The sequence below is a fragment of the Capra hircus genome, chromosome 7 (assembly GCF_001704415.2).
Source record: "Capra hircus breed San Clemente chromosome 7, ASM170441v1, whole genome shotgun sequence".
Taxonomy (NCBI): domain Eukaryota; kingdom Metazoa; phylum Chordata; class Mammalia; order Artiodactyla; family Bovidae; genus Capra; species Capra hircus.
Window position 1 is genome coordinate 94,432,892 of NC_030814.1, and position 23,463 is coordinate 94,456,354.

General features: G+C 49.4%; 1 protein-coding gene across 3 annotated transcripts in view; it reads right to left on the reverse strand.

Annotated features, from left to right (window-relative positions):
• Positions 13,020–23,463, reverse strand: part of COL5A3 (collagen type V alpha 3 chain) — a 45,808-nt gene continuing 35,364 nt past the window's right edge. For all 3 annotated transcript variants that reach the window (XM_005682449.3, XM_018051010.1, XM_018051009.1), the window contains 12 exons: positions 23,114–23,221; positions 22,884–22,937; positions 22,160–22,213; positions 21,858–21,965; positions 21,442–21,495; positions 21,326–21,361; positions 20,848–20,901; positions 20,097–20,304; positions 19,899–20,011; positions 16,618–16,686; positions 14,127–14,366; positions 13,020–14,029 (listed from right to left, as the gene is read on the reverse strand). In XM_005682449.3, coding sequence (XP_005682506.3) covers positions 13,883–14,029; positions 14,127–14,366; positions 16,618–16,686; positions 19,899–20,011; positions 20,097–20,304; positions 20,848–20,901; positions 21,326–21,361; positions 21,442–21,495; positions 21,858–21,965; positions 22,160–22,213; positions 22,884–22,937; positions 23,114–23,221 — 1,245 coding nt within the window. In that variant the 3' untranslated portion in view covers positions 13,020–13,882. The remainder of the gene's footprint in view (positions 14,030–14,126; positions 14,367–16,617; positions 16,687–19,898; positions 20,012–20,096; positions 20,305–20,847; positions 20,902–21,325; positions 21,362–21,441; positions 21,496–21,857; positions 21,966–22,159; positions 22,214–22,883; positions 22,938–23,113; positions 23,222–23,463) is intronic.

Consider the following 23,463-nt stretch of genomic DNA (forward strand, 5'->3'; position numbering starts at 1 on the left):
ACATGAGTTTAGTTGCCCCGCAGCACATGGGATCTTCCCAGAACAGGGATGGAACCCATGTGCCCTGCATTGGCAGGAGGATTCTTAACCACTAGACCACCAGAGAAGTCCACAAGGCTCTTAATGCTGTGGTTGCCAGGGATATCTGGGCCAGCTCCTCCAGTGTCACATGGCTTCCAAACACCTGGTCTATCCCAGGTGAGCTGAGCATCATCCCTTCCCCTCCCCAGCTTCCGCATCTCCATGGCGATCATTCCAGGGCCCTTCCAGTCCAGGGCTCCCAATCCTGCCCCTCCCACTGCTCACCCAGAATGGAGCCCAACTCTCTTTCCGTGTCCTGGAAAAGGCTTCAAGGTTGAGCCCTTGAGCTTGGGGTTCCCCACAGACTGTGCCCACCGTCCAGCCCCATTCTTTCCTTCTTGTGAGGCTTTCTCAGCGTGGGACTGTAGCCACCCAGGAAATCCCTCCTCTCCAGGTATCACACACACACACACACACACACACACACACACATACACACTGAATGATCACATGAAAATAGGAATTTGTCCTCCAGTTGCATAAAACTGGCCTCAAGTCAACTGACGCACAAGCACACAACATGAGCGTATGGTCACCCAGGGACACTACACCCCCATAAGTGGTCCAGGCACAACGCCATGCTCAGACCGAACAGTGTCACCCAGAACCTGTACACACAGCCACAATCGACATACAGCCAGATACGTGTTCCAGGCACAAGGGCCCACAGAAACCACCCCACCACCGCCGACACACACACACACACCCATCAAAGGGAGGAAGAACATCAGAGGTGAACCAGCCAGTTACCCAGGAACCAGCACTCACACAATTGACCCAACGCACACACAGACCCCCAACACAAAAAATACACAAACCCCACAGTTCCGGCACACAGCTCACGCACACAGATTCACACACATAGAGATCTGTAAAACAGATTGTTGCTACATTAACATGCGGGACTTCCTTGGTGGTCCGGTGGCTAAGACTGCACTCCCAGTGCAAGGGGCCCAGGTTTTGTCCCTAGTCAGGGAACTAGATCCCATACGCTGCAACTATAAGGTTGCCTGCCACAGCTAAGCCAAATAAATAAATAAACATTTTTTAAAAATAAGGTAACATGCTCAAACCCACAGGACAATCACACAAAACAGGACAGATAGACTACATGCAACACAATTCAGACACAGTCACACGCACAAACAGTACAGGCAGACAGCTCAGACACACACACAGACCCACAGGGACCCATGACATGACAATAGACATCCTGGACACGCGAACCCCAGGCCGGGGCAGCGTGGGAATGAGGCTGTGAGAAGCTGGGAGAGGGGAGGTGGACCAGATGACTCAGGAGGCCTCTCTGGGGGAGGAGGTGGAGGAGGGCAGGCGGATGGGTGGGCAGGCGTCCAGCGCATATGGTTCCCATTAAAGGCTTGGGAATTGAGGGTTGAGTTGGCGGGACAAGGAGACCCAGCACTGCTCTCCAGCCCTGCCAAGCCAGGAAGGAGTGAAGCCCTAGTCCAAGGTTGTGGGGCTGGAACTTGGCTCTGAACCACAGAAGCTCCTACCAAGAGTGGTCTATCCTGAGCCAGGTCCAGCTGGGGCTCATTTGAACCCCTGCAACAGCCCTGGGAAGGGTTTCACAGAAGAGGAGCGTGAGGGGCTCAGAGGAGTTAAGACACTTGCCTGAGGTCACACAGCCAGGAAGCAGTGGAACTGGGATTGGAGCCCAGGTGTCTCTGCAGCTGCTGCCCCAGCCCCAAAACAGATGCAAGGACTCCTCCGTTTAGCCAGCAGCAGAGACTGGGAGCTCAGTCTGGGCCCAGCCTGATTTGAAGCAACCCCATTTTCAAATAATTGAAAGTTAAGAGTGGGGCAGGGTTTGCTGACTGGGGGTGTCAGCATCAGAGAGTGACACCAGAGTTATAACCTGAAGGTTGAGTAAGAGCTGACAGGGTGTGTTGGGCAGAAAGAAGTGCAGGTGCAAAGGGCCTGAGGCCATGGGGTGCAGGAGGCTATGTCTTCTGGTGAGTTATGGTGACAAGTGAGACCAGAGAGGCAGGTAGAAGAACTTGGACTTTGTCTCAGGGCCAACAGGGAGCCTCAGGAGGGCTGTGAGCTGAAAGGTACACAGTGAAGTTTGGACAACCAGCATGAAGATCATACTCAGGATAGATGAACATGCACTTTCTCCCTGACCCAGAATTTCCTGTTTTATTATATATTTATACACTCTAGAAGGGGAAAATCCCCTGGAGGAGGGCATGGCAACCCTACTCCAGTATTCATTCTTGTCTGGAGAATCCCATGGATGGAAAAGCCTGGCTGGCTACGGTCCATAGAGTTGCAAAGAGTCAGACACGACTGAAGCGACTTAGCATGCACGCCCTGGATACACTTAGCCATGTGCACACATGCCTGGATGTGTGCAGAGGAACAAAATGGGAAACACCTAAAAGTTTATGAGTAAGAAAACAGCTAACTCTGTTGAGGTAAACCTTTTCAAAGCAATTAAAAAGACAAGATTAGAAATACTTGTGTCTACATGGAGAAGTTGGGGGGAAAAAATCTCTGGCTGAGCTAACAAAGCAAGTCGCAAAAGAGCGTGTTCAATATTGTACCCATGTGAGACAGTTTAGAAACTTGCCAAATCACGTTGTGCATCACCCCTGGATACAACTTCCTGTATGAGGTAAACATGGAGAAATAATGAGGTCAAAAATTCCCACAACCTAGGGAAAGGAAAAAATAGGGAGTTAGGGTTTTATGGGGACAGAGTTTCAGCTGGGGAAGATGAAAAAGTTCTGAAAGCGAATGGTGGAGATGATGGCTCAACAATGGGGCACAGAACCAGACATTTAAAATGGGTAAATGGTTTAAATTTTATAGTATGTGCTTTCAAACACAATTAAGCCCATGTGTTTCACTGAAATTCATCTACACTTGGTGGAGTAGGAAGAGAAATGCCATGGCGGAATATACTCTTGTGTGCAATATGTACTAAGTCATGTTTAATTCTTTGCGACCCTATGGACTGTATCCCACCAGGCTCCTCTGTCCATAGGATTCTCCAGGCAAGAATATTGGAGTGGGATGCCATGCCCTGCTCCTTCCCAACCCACGGATCTCAATTGTGGTTGTGATGCTTTATTCTTAGGTTAGGTGGTAGGCATATGTGTGTTCATTATAAAATTTCTCTCTTTTTCTCTCTCCATATGTGGATGTATATGTTGCATTTAAGTGTTGCATATTTTTATATATGCAACACTTAAATACAACATTTGTATAGCATTTACCTCATGGCAGACATTGCTCTAAGTGTGTGATCTCTTTTAACTAATTCAACCCTCGCACAAATCTGATGCTGTAGGTGCTATTATTCACCCCATTTTACAGCTCTGGAGACTGAGACTCGGTGTGGTGAAGATCACATCTGTTATAGCAAAGGAGCTGACCCTTGCACCATGTGACTTGGCTCTAAACATTATGCCACACAGCCTCTGCACAACTTCCATGTTTCATTCATAGATTTTGTCCCACGTGGACTGGATCTGAGAAGAGGGTGTGTCTAGGGGCGCATGGGAAAGGATGTGAGGAATTTTCTGGGTGCTGGAAACAGTCTACGTCTTGTTTAGGGTGTGTAGACAATTGTCAAAATTCCTCCACAAGAACACTTAAGATCAATGCATTTTATTGTACATAATGTGTGTCTGAATGAAAACAACTTCTAAAAAGAAATAATACCCGATCCAGCAATTCCACTTCTGCGTATAGATCCAAAAGCATCAAAAGCAGGGTCTCAAAGAGATACTTGCACGTTTTTATTTATAGCACCATTATTTACAGTAGCCAAGATCTGAAAGCAATGCAAGTGTCCATCAACAGATGAATGGATAAACAAAATGTGGGCCAACCATCCACTGGATTATTACTCATCCTGAAAAAGCAAGGAAATTCAGACACATGCTATAATACAGATGAACCTTGAGGATATTATGCTAAGTGAAATACGCCAGTCACAAAAAGACAGATATTGCATGATTCTACTTATATGAGGTCCCTGCTGCTGCTGCTAAGTCGCTTCAGTCGTGTCTGACTCTGTGTGACCCCATAGACAGCAACCCACCAGGCTCCCCCCTCCCTGGGATTCTCCAGGCAAGAACACTGGAGTGGGTTGCCATTTCCTGCTCCAATACATGAAAGTGAAAAGTGAAAGGGAAGTCACTCAGTCGTGTCCGACTCTTCACGACCCCATGGACTGCAGCCTACCAGATCCCTTCATCCATGGGATTTTCCAGGCAAGAGTGCTGGAGTTGGGTGCCATCGAGGAGTCAAATTCCTAGGGACAGGACTTTCTAGGTAACCCAGTGCTTAAGAATTCACCTGCCAATGCAGAGGACATGGGTTCATTCCCTAATCCAGGAAGATTTCACATGCCATGGAGCAACTTAGCCCGTGTGCCACAACCACTGAGCCCAGGCATCCTAGGGCCTGTGCTCCACAACAAAAGAAGCCACTGCAATGAGAAGCCTTCACACCACAACTCAAGAGTAGCCCCTCATCGCTGCAACTAGAGAAAGCCCATGCACAGCAACCAAGACCCAGCACAGCCGCTAACAAACAAACAAAAAATTAAAGGTGAGCACCAGGGTTTGATGGGGGGGAATGAAGAGTTGTTTAATGAGTATAGGTTTTCGGCTTTGCAAGATGAAAAAGTTGTTGCCCAGCGGTGTGAACATACTTAACACTACTGATCTGTGCAGTTAAAAATGGTAAATGGTAAATTTGATGTTATGTAGTTTTTCAACACAAAAATACTGTAAAATAAATATAGCAAGGGAGGAAAAGCATATATAAGGGAGATGAGACCAGCATCATGGAGGGACAAGACAATCCCTTGATGTCAATCTGGTCTTTCGTCTGCTCAGCCTCCCATCTCTCCTGTGCTACACAGTCGCCTTCAGGGTCCAGGCCCGTCCTCTGAAAAGGAAGTTCTGATATGTCTGGGAAACTAAGCATGGGAGGCCACATGTCTGCTCTTGTGGGGTCGGAACCTCTTTGTGTGACCAGGTGGGGATCAGCATGGTTCTGAGTGGTTCACTGCCTCTGGGCCCGGCTGTGTGAGGTGTTGCTAGGCTCCCTCTCTCTCTCTGTATGAGCCTCCACTTCAAAGATGCCTTCTCCAGGAAGACTTCCCTGACTACCCTGTCTTAAAGAACACCCCTCTAGTCCTCCTCCCTGCCTTATTTTCATACTGCCACCTGACATATCATATATATATATATATATATATATATATACATATATATATATATATATATCTGCTTACTGACTGTCAGCCCCACTAGAGTGTTAACTCCACGAGGGCAGGGAATCTTTGTTCTGTTCACTGCTGGGTCCCTGGAGCCTAAAACAGTGCCTGGCACATGATAGGTACTAAATACAGATTTGTTGGGACTTCCCTTGGTGGTCCAGTGGTTAAGAATCCATCTTGCAAGGCAGGGGACAATGCGGATTCAGTCCCTCGTCAGGCAGCTAGGATCCCACATGCCACAGGGCAACTAAGCCCGTGCATCACAACTACTGAGTTGCCCATGCCACAGCTAGAAACTCTGGGCCCCTGCAATGAAAGACAGAGAAAGCAATGGCACCCCACTCCAGTACTCTTGCCTGGAAAATCCCATGGACAGAGGGGCCTGGTAGGCTGCAGTCCATGGGGTCGCTAAGAGCAACTTCACTTTCACTTTTCACTTTCATGCATTGGAGAAGGAAATGGCAACCCACTCCAGTGTTCTTGCCTGGAGAATCCCAGGGACAGGGGAGCCTGGTGGGCTGCCGTCTATGGGGTCGCACAGAGTCGGACACGACTGAAGCGACTTAGCAGCAGCAGCAGTGAAAGATCCTGCGTGCTGCAGCTAGGACCCAGTGCAGCCAAATAAATAAATTAAATATTTTTTTAAAAATCGGTGGATTGATTGAGTGAATGAATGTGTGGGTAGAGCAAGGGCTGTCTCTGAAACAACCATGATGGAGTTTACCCGGACCCACATCTGTGGCTTGTGTGTTGGTGGCATGTCTCTGTGTGTGGGGTTGCGTGTCCATCTGTGTATCTAGCGTCTGCCAGGATGTGGTACTTCTGTGTGTGACAGTGAGGCTCTCCCTCCAGAGGTGGCTCCATCTCTGAGTGTGAGTTTGTGAACACAGTTGTCTGGGGGTCTCTGGGTGTGCATCCAGACACAACTGTGTGTGTGGCCTGCTATGCATGTCACCATATCTGCATCTGACTAAGGATGTAGGGGTGTATGTGAGGCAGGTCTGCCTCTCTGAGTCTGCTTGTGGGCCCAGACTTGCAGCTGTTGGTGGCAGAGGGGGAGGGGAGGAGGTGACAAGATGCGGGTCTGATTCCACCTGCCCTTGGTCTGTGTATGTCATTGTTTGTATCTCTGACAATGTTGTCAGTGAGTATGTGTAAATCACCCTGCTCCAGCCACCCTCTACAGCCCTGTCTAAAGCCACAGGCAGGCCTCCCGCTGGCTGTCCCATGCCCCCTCCACCACCACCTCGAGAGTAATTGCTCAAGAAGCACTAGCGGTGTGATTAATTACGGCTGCTGAATATGCAGATCAGCTGGGGGTTTCCTAGCAGCCGCCTGGGTGCTGGTGATGATGCTGAGTAAATACACAGAGCAGAGGCGAGCCAGGCCTAGAATTCCCTCCTTACATCTTTGTCAATTACCCTTTAATTTAGCAGGGCAGGTTTCTAATTCTTTAATGAGCTTTTACCTAATTAAAGAGTCCTCATTACACTATTAATTGGTCCTCCCCTCCAAAATACCTGTACCAGCATGGGATTGGAGTTGCCAAAGCAGATGCTGGCTGACCTGCACTCAAACCCTGGGGTGTTATTGGGTGTAATTTTTAAGTTTATGTTGGAAATAATTCCCTTTAGGGAGAAGATGGCTTTTTGCTTAGCAAAATCTTTAGCTGTAGACTCTGGGCATGTTACTCTCTACTTGTTTCTTAGCTCCGTTATCTGCAAAAAGGAGGTAGTAAGAGAACCTAGTGGCTCAGACAGTAAAGAATCTGCCATCCTCTGGAGAAGGGAATGGCTAACCACTCCAGTATTCTTGCCTAGAGAATTCCATGGACAGAGGAGCCCGGCAGGCTACAGTCCATAGGATTGGAAAGAGTCGGACACAACTGGAGTGACTGAGCACAACAGAACCCTCCTCAAAGGTGGTGATGAGAAATAAATAAAAGCATTCAGGAAAGGCATTTGATGAACAGTGTCTGGCATGGAGACAATCGATGGTCTTTATTAATATTATTAACAGTGTGAGTTGAACTAATCGTGGATCATGTGGGCATGGGGACAGGGTCTGAACGAAGGGTTGAGGGGATCACTCTTCATAAGAAAGTGAGATAAATTCGATCTAGCAAGAAAAGTTTCATCCAGGGAATTCCCTGGTGCTCCAGTCGTTTAGGGCTCTGTGCTTCTGCTCCAGGGGGTGTGGTTTCGATCCCTGGTCAGGGCACTAAGATGTTACAAGCCGCACTGCGTGGCCAAAAATTTAAAAAAAAAAAAAGAGCAGAAAGACTTAGAGGAAGGGAGTGAAGACTCAGGCAAGGAGAGCTATAAGGGAGGGAAAGATGGTCGGGGGCGGGAGAATGGTAGGAAATCTGGGCTTGGGAAGAGCATACCTCCAGTGACAGATTCACAGTGGTGGGCACATTTGAAGATAATGATATTCAATAGCAAACTTTTGGAGAAGGCAATGGCACCCCACTCCAGTACTCTTGCCTGGAAAATCCCATGGACAGAGGGGCCTGGTAGACTGCAGTCCATGGGGTTGCTAAGAGTTGGACACGACTGATCGACTTCACTTTTACTTTTCACTTTCATGCATTGGAGAAGGAAATGGCAACCCACTCCAGTGTTCTTGCCTGGAGAATCCCAGGGACGGGGGAGCCTGATGGGCTGCCGTCTATGGGGTCGCACAGAGTCGGACACGACTGAAGCGACTTAGCAGCAGCAGCAGCAGTAAACTTTAGGTTGATTTTCCTGCAATGAGACCTCTTGGTTTGCACACATGCTTACATGCTGATCTTCAGTAAAAGTTGGATTTATTCACTGTGTTAGGATAATTAATGATAGCTGCTGTAACAAGCAACTCTTAAAAATCTCAAGGGCTAAAAACAAGTAATTTCTTAATCATATCTAATGGAGTTCTCCCTGACAGCATTCTTCCAAGTGCAGTTAACCCTTGAACATGAGTTTGAACTCACAGGTTCTTTTATATGTAGATTTTTTTCCAATAAATATATACAGTACCACGGACTTCCCTTGGTGGCTCAGCGGTAAAGAATCTGCCTGCAAAGCAGGAGCCACAGGAGATGTGGGTTCGATCCCTGGGTCGGGAAGCTCCCCTGGAGGAGGGGATGGCAACCCACTCCAGCATTCTTGCCTGGAGAAGCCCATAGACAGAGGAGCCTGGTGGACTACAGTCCATGGGGTCACAAAGAGTCAGACATGATTGAAGCGACTTAGCATGCTCACATAGTACTATAATGACCTGAAGCTGGTTGAACCCATGGATTTGTAATCATGGATGCAGAGGTCTGACTATAAAGTTATGTGCAGATTTTTGACTATGCAGGGGTTGGCTTTCCTAAACCCAGCCTTGGTTCAAGGGTCAGCTGTAATAACTAATGGAAGCAGTCTTTCTAGTTCCACATCTGATACTCTCATCTGACACACGTGATCTCCAAGATCTTCATGGAGTGGAGAGAAAGAGCAAGGAGGGCTGTGTGGGAGGTTTTATGGCTACACACATCCTATTGGCCAAGACCCAATTGTCCCCAACCTGACTACAAGGGGAGCTGCGAGATGTGATCTCAATTCTGTGTGCCCAGGAAGAGGAAAATATCATACAGCATTGGTGATACTATTATGCCTTCTTCTAGGGGGCTGTGATGGGTCTTAACTGCAGCACGCAGCATTTTGGTTGCTACATGTGGAATCTAGTTCCCTGACCAAGGATGGAACCTGAGCCCCCTCCATTAAGAGCTTGGAGTCTTAACCACTGGACCACCGGGGAAGTTCCCACTCTAGGCCTTCTTTTTTTTTTTTCCTTAAAAGATGCATTTATTTATTTATTTATTTTATTTAGCTGTGGTGGGTCTTTGTTGCTGCACGCAGACTTTCTCTAGTTGCAGCAAGCGCAGGCTACTCTCTAGTTGCAGTGCGCGCCCTTCTCTGCCATGTCTTCTCTTGTTGTGGAGCACAGGCCCTAGGTTCGTGGGCATCAGTAGTCGCAGCTCTCAGGTTCTAGAGCGCAGGCTCAGTAATGGTGGCGCATGGGCTTAGTTGCTCTGCAGCATGTGGGATTTTCCTGGACCAGGAATTGAACCTGCATCCCTGACATTGCAAGGCAGATTCTTAACCACTGGACCACCAGGGACACCCACCATATGCATTCTTGAGTTAAAGATGTTTGAGAGAGGAACTAAAAGAAGGCAGGGCCAAGTCAACATTTGGATTGATAGAAGTCAGGATGAAGAAATCAGCAAAAGCCACACATCCGGAGAAGAGGTGACTGGGAGAAACACCATCCTCTCAAGAGCCCTCAAGGGTATTTGATGCTTTCCGGGTTCTTACACTGTGTGTCAGATGCTTCCTTAAGACTTCACATGATGAGTTCCTGGTGGCCTAATGGTTAGAATTTGGGGCTTTCACTGCCATGGCCTGGGTTCAATCGCTGATCGTGGAACTGAAATCCCAAAAGCCACGTGGCCAAAACAACCTCCATATGGCTCTTCTCTCACATCCTTCAGATCTCTGCTAAAACACCGGCTCCTCAGCAAAGCCTCATCTGACCAACCAGTTTCAAACAAGCCGTTACTCCGTCAGTCTCTATCCATGCAACTTGTTTGATTTTCCTTCACAACAATTGAAAGTGTTAGTGGCTCAGTTGTGTCCAACTCTGCGATCCCATGGACAGAGGAGCCTGGAGGGCTACAGTCCATGGGATTCTCCAGGCAAAAATACAGGAGTGGATTGCTGTGCCCTTCTCCAGGGGATCTTCCCAGTGGACTCTTTACCATCTGAGCCACCAGGGAAGCCCTCACCACAATCACTACCACCTGAAATCATATTACACAGCTATTTGTATATAATCTGTTTTCCGCGGGAATAAGATCTTAAGGGAAGACACCACGTTTTTCTTTTATCCCCAGCATCTGGAAACATGCCTCGTTCTGAGTACATGTGCTGCAGAGATAATGAATGAATGAATAAGTAAATAAATGGAGGACCTCCGGGCATCAACGTTCTTCATAGAATTTCAACTCTTAGTAACATTTATTGGATGAAGCTAAAGCTGAAACTCCAGTACTTTGGTCACCTCATGCGAAGAGTTGACTCACTGGAAAAGACTCTGATGCTGGGAGGGATTGGGGGCAGGAGGAGAAGGGGACGACAGAGGATGAGATGACTGGATGGCATCACTGACTCGATGGACGTGAGTCTGAGTGAACTCCAGGAGTTGGTGATGGACAGGGAGTCCTGGCGTGCTGCGATTCATGGGGTCACAAAGAGTCGGACACGACTGAGCAACTGAACTGAACTGATTGAATGAATAAATGAATCCAGGTGGCCTTAGAGAGACTGCTGGCAGAAATAGCAGAGTAAGCCCTGGTTTGGGCTTCCCACATGGCTCAGTGGTAAAGAACCCACCTGCCAATGCAGGAGACACAGAAGACTCATGTTTGATCCCTGGGTCAGGAAGATCCCCCAGAGAAGGAAATGGCAACCTACTCCAGTATTCTTACCTGGGAAATCCCATGCACAGAGGAGCCTGGGGGGCTACAGTCCATGGGCTGGCAAAGAGTCAGACATGACTGAGCATGCATGCATGCAAGCCCTAGTTTGGGAGAGGCAACTTACTCCAACCTGTTACTTCTGCCCACCCAATCCCACCTGATCCAACTTAACGCACACCAGCCCTCCCTCACTCCTAACTCAATAATGTCTATCAGCCCGACGAATGGATAAACAAAATGCAGTAAATTATTATTCAACAATAAAAAGGAATGAAGTTCTGATACATGCTGCAACTTGAACTGTGAAATTATGCTAAATGAAAGAAGCCAGACACAAAGGACCATATGTTGTATGATTCCATTTATGGGAAATGTCAAGAATGGGCAAATCCATAGGGACAGGAAGATTAGTGCTTTTCTACCACTCAGAGGTTTGGAGGAGATGATGAGTGACTACTAATGGATATGGGATTTCTGTCTGAGGTGAGGAAAATGTTTCAAAATTGATTGTGGTGATGGTTGCACAAGTCTGTGAATACCCTAAAAACCATTTAATTATGTACTTTAAGTGGGTGGATTAGATGGTACGTGAATGACATCTCAATTCCAGCCGGTGGCTTGTGGGATTTTAGTTCCGCCACCAGGGACTGAACCTCGGCCACAGCAGTGAAAGCACCAAGTCCTAACCACTTAATCGCCAGGTAATTCCCAATCAATCTGTTTTTTAAAACCCTCAACCCGGGGACTTCCCTGGTGGCGCAGTGGATAAAAATCTGCCCGCTAATGCAGGGGACGTAGGTGCAGTCCCTGGTCTGGGAAGATTCCACGTGCCGCGGGGCCACGAGCCCACACACCACAGCCCGTTCTTGAGCCCGTTCTCAAGCCTGTTCTCAAAGGCCTGTGAGGCCCAAATACTGAGCCCACACGCTGCAAATACCAAAGTCTGAATGCCCTAGGGCCCGACAGCCAGGACTAATGAATACCTGTGCCACAACTACTGAAGACTGTGTGCCCCAGAGCCTTTGCTCCACAAGAGAAGCCACTGCAAGGAGGAGCCTGCACACTGCCACAGCGGTAGCCCCTGCTCTCCAAAATGAGAGAAAACCTGCGTGCAGCAACAAACACCCAGCACAGCCCAAAATGGATAAAATAAAGCAGTGTGTCCACGTCAACACCAAAGTGAAAATCCTCAGCCCAACATCTAATCCCCAACACAAGTCATCCCACATCCAACTCATCTTAACTGATCCCATTTTGACTCACCAAATAGGTAATCCTCCACCTTAAATTCATAGTAACCCCTACTCACCTCTACTCAATTCAATCTACTTCTTAAGTCAACCCTAATTCAGCTCAATCCAGTATCCAATTTCAAACCCTTAACTCAACCCTCTCATCATTTCAACCTCCGACTCAGCGGATACCCAGACCGACTCAACTCACTCCAAACTACCTCCAACCCGACTCATCTTTAACCCACCTCCCCAGTGGCTCAGGGGATAAAGAATCTACCTGCAATGCAGGAGACACAGGAGGTGTGGGTTCAGTCTCTGGGTTGGGAAGATCCCCTGGAGGAGGAAATGGCAATCCACTCCAATATTCTTGCCTGGAGAATTCCATAGACAGAGGAGAGCCCGGTGGGCTACAGTCCATGAGGTCACAAAGACTCAGACACAATTGAGCATGCACGTGAATCACTAAAGCTAACTCTACCAAAAGGCACAATTAATTAAGACAAATGATGGCAAGATGCCTTGGGTGAGACAAGAGCCAGACCCTAAGAGAGCATCAGTTGATAGACACAGACAAGGAACCTCCCTGGTGGCCCAGTGGTTAAGAATCCGCCTTGCAAAGCAGGGAACATGGGTTCTATCTCTGGTCCTGGAAAATTCCATATGACTCGGGACAATTAAGCCCGTGCACCGCAACTACTGAGCCCACGCTCTCACACTCTAGAGCCCAGAAGCTGAAACTACTGAACCCGTGTGCGCTGAAGTCCATGCTCTGGAATAAGAGAAGCCACTGCAATGAGAAGCCCAGAGACCACGGCTAGAGAGTAGCCCCTGCTCACTACAGCTAGAGTAAGGCTGTGCACAGCAATGAAGACCCAGAGCAGCCAAAACTAAAAATAAATAAATAAAAAGGTAAAAAGAAAGAAAGACACAGACAGGACACAGTTCACTGATTTATTCTCAAACTTGAGATGCCAATTATGCCCTATGGCCTGGGGCAGGTGGTGGTATGGGGGAGTTAGGGTGGGGGATGGGGATTTCTCTCATCATATCCCAGCCTTCCCTAAGGAGGAAGCAGATTAAATATACAACAGAGGGGATTCTCCCTTTTAATACAGACCCAGGTATAAATAGGGCAGCACCATTAGAATCCTGGTTTCCCCCCAACCCCACCAGTTTGGTCCCCACGCCACCTGGCATGGCAAGGTGTATTTGGGGAGGCATGGAGGGAGACAGTATTCAGAGCTAGGCTGAGGCAGCAGAAAGAGTACGCAGCTCAGTCCAGGGAAGTCCCACTTCCCTCCGTAGTCTGACATCAATCCCTTCACTGCGAACCCACCTGAAAAGAAGAAATGAGCGAAGGGATCCCAGTCTGGGTTCAGGAGACATCCAGTGCTTAACTATGGAGAAGGTAGCACCAAAGGGTGTTGAGAGCACTGACTGAGAGGGTGGGAGGCGGGCGTGGGTGGGGGCATTCATCAGCTCTGAGTTAGAAGTTCACTGCTGGGGTGGGGGTTGCGGTTCAGGGGAAGGAGATGAGTGATGGGCACCGAGGGGAGAAAGAGCCAGACTACAGTTATGCCAGCCGGGGCGCAGTGCAGAGAAACGGGACCCATGGACCAGGGTAGGCCAGCCCCCAGACCCCCTGGAACGGAGAAGGAATATTGTTTGACCGTGATGAGCAGACCGTTTCCTGGCTCCACGCAGTCACAGGAGACAATAAATCCGACGGCTTCAAAGCCTCAGCACCAAATGTGGCCCATCTGGGGGGCTCCCTCATTGTCCCTCCAGCCCCCGAAGCTCTCAGCTGCTAAAGCAGACAGGGCCCAGTTCAAACCCAAACTTCTGGTTCGTCTGGCCAAAGTCAGCAGCTGCCACATCCAACAAGGGCAGAAATCCCACTCTGGAGGAGTTGAACTCAAAGAGGGTCTTTGACTGTCCCTTCCGGAGCTGACACGGGAAGACACGGATGGTGGGTGAGTCAGGGGGAGGGGAGTAATCACAGGCTCCCCTCCCCAATCTGGCCAGTCCCTGCCCTCTTCCTTACCCTGCAGCCATCGTAGGGGACCGTGATGGTGGCGGCTGCCGTCTGGTTGAAGGACAGCTCCTCCCCATTGGCCCCGAGGAAACGGGCAGAGCGGCTGTGGTCACCTGCAGCTTCGTCCAGCCAGGCGGCCGAGTTCTGGCAGGTGAACGTGAAGCTCTGGCGGGCCGTGGCACTCAGCAGCTTCAGGAAGGTCAGCTGTACCACACTCACCGGGGCCCCATCGGCATCCACGTAGGAGAACTGGAGGTGGGACAAAGAGGAGGGGAGGGTGTGTCCTTCGCCTCGACTCTTTCCGAGGTACCCACCTCCCAGGATCTCTACCCACTGCCGACCCGCCCCTGCTGCCCTGACTTCCTCTTTGGCTGCCCCACCAGCCATCTGATCATCCCTGGTTCTCCTGCAAGCCCCTAGGCCTGTGTGGCTATTGAACACTTGAATGGTGGCTGGTGAGACTGAGAAACTTTTCATAATTTCAGTTAAATTTTAATTTTTTTGGGGGGGCACTCATTTCTTAAGAATTGAAGTATAGTTGATTTACAATGCTGTGTTACTTTCAGGCTTATAGCAGAGTGATTTAGTTATATGTATATATATGTATATAGATACACACACACCCATATACATACATATTCTTTCTGATCACAGTTTACTACAAGATACTGAATATATAGTTCCCTGTGCTACAGTAGGTCCTCGCTGTTCATCTATTTTATACATAGCAGTGTGTAGTGTGTATATGTTAATCCCAAACCTCTAATATATCCCTTTCTCCCTTTCCCTTCTGGTAACCGTAAGTTGGTTTTCTGTGTCTGTGAGTCTATTTCTGTTTTGTAAAGAAGTTCGTTTGTGTCATATTTTAGCTTCCACATGTAAGCAATATCATCCGATTTTTGTCTTTTCTGACTTACTACACATAGTATGATAACCTCTGGGTCCATCTATTTAAATTATCTAATTTAAAAATGTTTAACTTTATTTAATTTATAACTAACAACTGAGCCTCAACCCATTTATCAGAAAACTGAGGTTTGGAACAACTTGAAGATGCAAATCTACTTTTTCAACTGCAGGTTTTATGCAATCTAAGTATTTCCAAGGAAATTTAGTATCAAAATTATGATGTGCTATAAATATAAAATATGCACCAGACTCTGAAGAACTCATGGGGAAAAAGTTGAAAATGCTTCAGTAATCTTTATATTGATATGACAATATTTTGGATATATTGGGCTACATAAAATATATTATTAAGTTATCACTGGCTTGAGATAACTAGCCCAGTAATGCATCTTTTTTGGCTTCCTTCTCTTCCCTGTATCATTTCACATGTCCTGATTTATGTTTTCTGGACTCACATCACAGATCAACCCCTCGCAATTGAGTCTCAGCGTGTTTTAGGGGACCCCAAAGCCATATACCACTTGGCATTATATGATAGCTTTATTTCCTTGGTTATTCTCTGTCTGCTTCCTTGGTCCCATTCCCAATAGAATAGTAACTTCAGGAAGTCAGGAACTGCGTTTCCTTGGCTGCTATGTTCCCAGTGCTTAGCACACATATATATGTTACATAAACAAGTCTCAAGTGGACCCAAGATCCCCCACCACTGCATAAACCTGATCCTCTTCCCATTTATATATCTCAGACTCTCACTAGACTGTTCTTCAAACCAGGAGCCTGGGCATCATTTCTATCTCTTTCTTTTCCTCCCCTCCATCTCATCAATTAATATTGATAGGTCCTATTGACTTGCCATCTCATCAATTAACTAGGTCCTATGGACTTGCCCTCTTAAATAACGTTCTAAGCCATTCCTTCCTCTTCATCCCCCATGCCACTAGCTCCAGCCTCTTCCCTTCCTCGCCTTTCTAAACCAACACATCAGTCTCCTCCTGGGTCTCCCAGCCTCCAGTTTCCCCACCACCACCACCAGCAGCCCGGAGGCATTTTCCTATCATAGACTGAATCTCAGTCCCTCTCACTTAAACACGTTCCATGGCTCCCTGCTGCCCATAGCCTTTCTGAGGAGGTGGTCTTAGCTCTCACCTACCTGCCCAGCCTCTTCTCCTACCACATTCCCCCTCACTCTCTCCAGAGCAGAGCAAGTCGCTTTTTCTTCTTTTAATCTACCAGGCTTTCTCTTGACTCTGGGACTTTGTATATGCTGTTCCATCTCTCCAGAACACCCTTCCTTGTCCTCCCAAACTTGCAAACCAGTTAATTCCTTAGACCTCGGCTGAGCTGTGACTTCCCTCAGGAAGCCTTCAGGTCCTTCCAGCACTGCCGTTAGATCACCACCATGCCCTGTGTTTCCCCCCATATCACACATCTGATGCTGCTCCCTACCCCCCCGCCCCCCCCCCCCACCAAGCCTATGATCAGCATAAAGGCAGAGATGAGGCTATCCTGTTCATCTCACCTCCTCCAATTCCCCATGCTGGTTTACACCAATTTTTATACCATCCCCACCCTGGCTTTGCAGGCAACTCACCTTTTTCCCTCGACGGAATGTGCTATACCAGCCACCTGGCTTTTCTTTGGACCAAGAGGCCAGTTTCACCTGGGGGACAGAGGGAAGGGTGTAACAGGTGCCCTGGCGGGCGGGGCTGGCAATGTGTCAATTTTGCATTTACCACCCCACACTGAAAGCCGTGAAATTAAAAGACGCTTACTCCTTGGAAGGAAAATTATAACCAACCTAGATAGCATATTCAAAAGCAGAGACATTACTTTGCCAACAAAGGTCTGTCTAGTCAAGGCTATGGTTTTTCCAGCGGTCATGTATGGATGTGAGAGTTGGACTGTGAAGAAAGCTTAGCGATGAAAAATTGATGCTTTTGAACTGTGGTGTTGGAGAAGACTCTTGAGAGTCCCTTGGACTGCAAGGAGATCCAACCAGTCCATTCTGAAGGAGATCAGCCCTGGGATTTCTTTGGAAGGAATGACGCTGAAGCTGAAACTCCAGTACTCTGGCCACCTCATGCAGAGTTGACTCATTGGAAAAGACTCTGATGCTGGGAGGGATTGGGGGCAGGAGGAGAAGGGGATGACCGAGGATGAGATGGCTGGATGGCATCACTGACTCGATGGACGTGAGTCTGAGTGAACTTCAGGTGTTGGTGATGGACAGGGAGGCCTGGCGTGCTGCGATTCATGGGGTCACAAAGAGTCGGACACGACTGAGCAACTGAACTGAACTGAACTGAAAGCTACTGACTGTAGGGGACTTCCACGGTGGTCCAGAGGCTAAGACTCCGCACTCCCAATGCAGAAGGCTCGGGTTCAGTCCCTGGTCAGGGAACTAGATCTCACATGCTGCAACTAAGATCCAGTGCAGCTAAATGAATAAAAAGAAATCTATTGACTATAAATATCAGGAACTCTTAGGTTATTCTCTGGCTGTGGGACTGGGCTTGGCTGGTACCCAGGACAGATCCAAGAGGCTGGGGGTTTCTGACTTCTGAGGGTGCCTCCACTAATGATTGACAAGAGCTGGTGGATAAATGCTCTGGCTCCCACCTCCCCCCACCCCCCGAGCTGAGGTCACTCCCAGGAGCCTGCCCTACACTGTCTCCCTGAAGCCCGCTGTGGATTGGAGCCTCGGGTGTCCAATGGTGATGTTTTAACAATACACCCCTTGGGATTCTCCTGGTGGCCTAGTGGTTAAGAATCCACCTGCCAATGCAGGGGATACGGGTTCAGTCCCTGGTCTGGGACGATGCCACATGTTGCATAGCAACAAAGCCTGTGCGCCAAACTAATGGGCCTGTGGGCCACAACTACTGAGTCTGTGCGCCTAGAGCCCATGCTCCTCAAAAAGAGAAGCCACTGCAACGAGAAGCCTGTGCACCACAGCAAAGAGTAGCTCCCGCTCACCACAACTAGAGAAAGCCCACACACAGCAACGAAGACCCAGTGCAGCCAAAAAATAAATTAACTAAAAAAAGAACAACATTACTGTGCACTTTTGCAGGCCCTGTGCTCACTATGTGGTTTACCAGCAGTAGAGATATTAACAAAATGTGTTAGTCAAGTGACTCAGTCGTGTCCGACTCTTTGCAACCCCATGGACTGTAGCCCGCCAGGCTCCTGACTGTCCATGGAATTCTTCAGGCAAGAATACTGGAGTGGGTAGCCATTCCCTTCTCCAGGGATCTTCCCAAACCAGGGATCAAACCTGGGTCTCCTGTATTGCAGGCAGATTCTTAACCATCTGAGCCACCAGGGAAGCCCCAAGAGGTATTAACACAGCCCTGCGCACAGTCAGTGTATCAGTGTCATCTGATATGTGTGCTGGTAACATGAGTGCTCAACTACCCTATGAGGTAGATACTTTCTTGAGCCCCCACTTACAGATGAAAAAACTGAGATAACAGATCTGGATTCCAACCCAAGCAGTCCAGGGTCCAGAGGCTCACTGCTCACCCACTGCTCTCTACAGCTAAGCCTGGTTCTTAGTGTCAGAGACTGTTAGGCTCCCTGATGGAGAACCCCAGGATTTCTGGGGGACCAGATGGGGCCTGGAGAAGGCAATGGCACCCCACTCCAGTACTCTTGCCTGGAAAATCCATGGACGGAGGAGCCTGGTAGGCTTCAGTCCATGGGGTTGCTAAGAGTCGGACACGACTGAGCGACTTCACTTTCACTTTTCCCTTTCATGCACTGGAGAAGGAAATAGGAACCCACTCCAATGTTCTTGCCTGGAGAATCCCAGGGATGGGTAAGCCTGGTGGGCTGCCGTCTATGGGGTCGCACAGAGTTGGACACAACTGATGTGACTTAGCAGTAGCAGTAGCAGATGGGGGGGCAGTTAACCCATGGGACCTATAAGAGAGCAGGTTAGGAGGCAGTATAGATGGGTGGTTAAGCGCTGAGACAAGGGCCAGGTGGTCATGGGTAATCTTGTCCTTCTCCGTGCCTCAGTTTCCCTATAACAGAATTGTTATTTTTTTAAATGGAAACAGAGCTGACTTCCAATGTTGTGTTAGTTGCAGGTGGACAGCAAAGTGATTCAGTTACACATATTTTTTTTTTCTTTTCAGATTCTTTGCCCTGATGTTGGTGTTTAGTCTCTCACTTGTGTCCAACTCTTTTGCAGCCCGATGGACTGCAGCCCACCAGGCTCCTCTGTTCATGGGATTTCCCACGCAAGAATACCAGAATGGGTTGTCATTTCTTTCTCTAGGGGATCTTCCTGACCCAAGAATCTGACTCAGATCTGCTGCTTAGCAGGTGGGTTCTTTGCCACTGAACCACTAGGGAAACCCTTTCTCCCCTTATAAATTATTACAAGATATTGAGTATAGTTCCATGAGCTGTACAGTAGGTTCTTGTTGGTAATCTATTTTAGGGATAATAATAAAATGACTGCATCGGTGGCTGGGACTCAGTAAGTTAATGCTGCTGAGTGCTTAGGGCTGGCACATATATCCTACTATTTCAAGGTTCACCACTATTACTGATTTCTTTACTATTTTTTCTTATCTGTCTTTCCCCACAGAAAATAAGCTCCATAAAACAAAACGAAGCAAAGAAGGGTTTTGTTTTGTTTTGTTTTTTGGTTTGGTTTGTTTGTTTGATTCTCTGCCGTAGCCCCAGCATTTCAAGGACTTTGACATACAGAAGATGCCCAATAGACGTCGGCTGAAGGGAAAATAAAATCTCAATCAACTCCTGGTTGGGGGGAGGGGTTGAGAGCGGTGAGGTATGAATGAGATATTTTCGAGTCCCTCCTTCCACCAACTCCTCCCAGCCCCCTTCGCAGGTACTCACGGTCTCAAACTTCTTGTCTGGGTAGAGGCAGGTTTCTCCTCCTGCCGTGAAGTTACAGAAAACCCTGAGTGCATCCCGCGCGCAGCCTTGATTGGGATCAATCCAGTATTCCCCTGCCGCAGAGCCAGTGGGGAGAGGATGAGCCGGGGGCTGGATCCCACGGCTCCCCGCCCTCCGGGGGGAGGGGCGGGACCTCACCATCGGGCAGATGTGGGTGGCTGCGGTGCAACTCTTTGCACACGAGGCCCGGGCGCTCAGCCGTGCCGGGAGGGCGCCGCAGCTGCTCTAACTCGAAGCTCAGCGACGCCATCGAGGCCAGCACCTCCTCCAGGCCGCCCTCCGGGGTCCCCAAGCCTGGCAGGGAACGTCGGCGCCGGCGCAGCCCGTGCAGCTCCGCAGAGGGACCCTGAGCAGAGGTGGGGATGGAGGAGAGGAGGACGGCAAGAAGAGACAGGGAGAGAGACAGGCAGAAATGAGAGATGGGGGAGGCAGAAAGACACAGGGGTGTCGGGGGAAGAAAAAGAGTAGAGAGAGATACAGACAGGAACCGGGGACATGGACAATCAGAGACAGAGGGAGACGCAGGAAGGAGAGGGACAGAAAGGCTCAGAGATGGGAAGTGGAGAGAGGAAAAAGAAGAGCCAGAACCACAGTCAGGCAAAGGAGAGAGAGACAGAGAGAGACCCGGAAGACAAAAATAAAGATAAAATAGTGAAACAATGTTTTGAGGTAGAGACAGAGAAAAGCCAGAGAGATGGACAGACAGAATCCAATCAGAGCCCCCATGGAGGTCCCCCCAACCCCCTACACACAGCCCAGATCCTCCTTCAGCTTTTGAGCCACCTCCCTTCCCACCTGCAATCCCTGAACACGTGGTGTGCGCTCCGCCCACTTCTAGTCACTGAGAGACCAGGGGAGACACTGGGACAGAGCCCCATGGGGAACTTACCGGGGGACCAGGAGGACCTGGGGGGCCGGTGTCTCCACGAGGACCTTGGGATCCCTGTAGGGAGAAGTCACTCGGGTGTGAACTCTGTCTATGGAGACCCCTGCCTGCCCACACACACACACACACACACACACACACACACCACTGGAGGAAGGACAGGCAATTTTCAGCCCCAAGCATAAAATGCAAATTTTCTTTCCATAGTTGAACATCTCTGAAATCAGCATCTTAACATCTATGACAAGTCATCATTTAGTTGGCAAAACTGTTTTCTTCTGCGCAGTTCATAAAACAATGGTGCATCTTACAATGGAGGACATCTTAGATTTGATAAAATACAATGGTAAGTGTTGAAGAAATAGTCAAATGCCTGACTGAATAAATAAACGAATGAACCCAAAGGCATTGAGGGTTCTGGTACAGTGAAGGGGGCTGGGGAGTTGGGAGGTGAGAGCCCAAGGGAGCAGTGACTACTTACTGGGGACCCCTTTGAGCCTTTCTGTCCTGGAGGACCCTGTAGGGTAGAAATAGGAGGGCTTGGACTCCTGGCCCAACAGGGTGACCCCCCCACCCCCACAAACCCCTCATACTCACCACCACGCCTTGGGGCCCAGGGTGGCCCAGAGAGCCAATGGGGCCAGGGAAACCCTGGGGAAAGGACATCAAAATCATCACTGATGGGGTTCATCCTTATGGTCCAGACACATCCCCCAGACCCCATGGACTGCAGCCTACCAAGCTCCTCCATCCATGGGATTTTCCAGGCAAGAGTACTGGAGTGGGGTGCCATTGCCTTCTCCGATCCCCCAGACAAGTCCCCTCAAAAGAAGGCCCTCAACCCCAGACACAACCATCAAGTCCCCCAGACAGAGCCCCACATTTCCTTCAGACACAATCCCTTTTGTTCGAGACCCAGGCTTCCCAACCCCCCACACCCAAACAAGCCCCATTTCTGCTTTCCCGTCCCCCTCGAACACAATCTTCCCTCTTGAGGCGGGACGAACACTCACCGGTTCTCCCTGGAGGCCAGGGGGGCCTTGCACTCCTGGCAACCCCTGATCCCCTTTCTCACCAGCCTCCCCAGGGGGGCCGATGAGACCAGTTAATCCAATGTGGCCCTGGAGGATATGAGAGACACATGTGGGGGAAGAATGGGGGCGGGGAGTTGACAGACTGTTCCCTTCCAGCCTTGGGGCAGTGAGTTTGGGAGCAGAGGAGACCCCAATCTCCTAGCCCTCTGGCTACGGAGGGAGGTAGCTGGGGGAGAAGAAGAAGAAAATAATAAGAAGAGAATAAAAAGAGGCATCCTTACCTTTTCTCCCTTGGGGCCAGCATCTCCCTTCAGCCCTGGTAGGCCAGAGGGCCCCTGGAAGGAGAGTTAGGATCAGTTGAAAGAGAAAATATTAGTCACTCAGTGGTATCTGACTCTTTGCAACCCTATGGACTGTAGCCCGCCAGGCTCCTCTGTCCATGGGATTCTCTAGGCAAGAATACTGGAGTGGATTGCCATGCCCTCCTCCAGGAGATCTTCCCAAACCATTGACCGGACCCAGGTCTCCTGCATTGCAGGCAGATTCTTCGCTGTTTCAGCTACCCGGGAAGCCCTAGGGTCAGTTGTTAAGTCTCAAACAGAAAGCCTCATGTGAGTGACTGGGGGTGGTCAAATGGGAAATTACCTAGATTTCAAATGGAATTACCAGGAAAGTGGTCATGGGGGTGGTCAGGAGAGAAGAGAGATGATGAGAGATGAATGGAGGGGTTTTTGGAGGATGGTCAAGATAAATGATCTGTGGTCCACACTGGTGTGGGCAGTCAGTGTAGACTGTTAAGATAGATGGTCAGTTTGGTCAGTGTAGACCATCAGGATCAGTGATCTGAAGAGATGGTTAGTAGAGATGGTCAGGGTGGACCATCAGAAGGATAGTGAGTGAGGGGTCAGTCTGCACTATCAGTACCCAAGGTCACTAGATGGTCACTGGATGGATGCCCAGCGTGATTCTCAGTGCTGGGACCTCAGGGATGAAGGAGTCTCTTACCAGGGGACCAGGAGGGCCTAGCCGTCCAGGAGGTCCCAGGAGGCCTGGTTCACCCTAGGGCAAAATAGAACATGAGGGGCCTGCACTCTGCCAGAACTCAGTGTGGTGCCCCACCTCCCACCCCAACCAGGGTCAGCTCCTCCCAACTGTGATGACAAATTACAAGAAGCGAGCAGACAGGGAGGGCCTGATCCCGCAACCAATCCCAACCCTATTCCCAGTCCACTCACCACAGGTCCAGGGATCCCACGAAGACCCTCAGGTCCAACACGTCCAGGGGGCCCTACAGCCCCCACTGGGCCTGTCCTCCCTGGGGGTCCATCGGGACCTGGTTCCCCCTGAAAAGGAGCAAGGTGGAAGGGAGGAGGCAGAGAGAATCAGGGGGAGCCTGCCTCCTGACCCTCCAGCCAAGAACCATCAGGGAGTGGGAGAAATTGGGGCAACTGTGGTGGTCACAGGTCCCTCCCCATTCTGCTGGCCCAACTGTTGACCAACGGGTCAGGACAAGGACCATTCCCTGGGACTTCCCTGATGGTCCAGTGGTTAAGAATCCACCCGCCAATGCAGGGGCTGCTGCTGC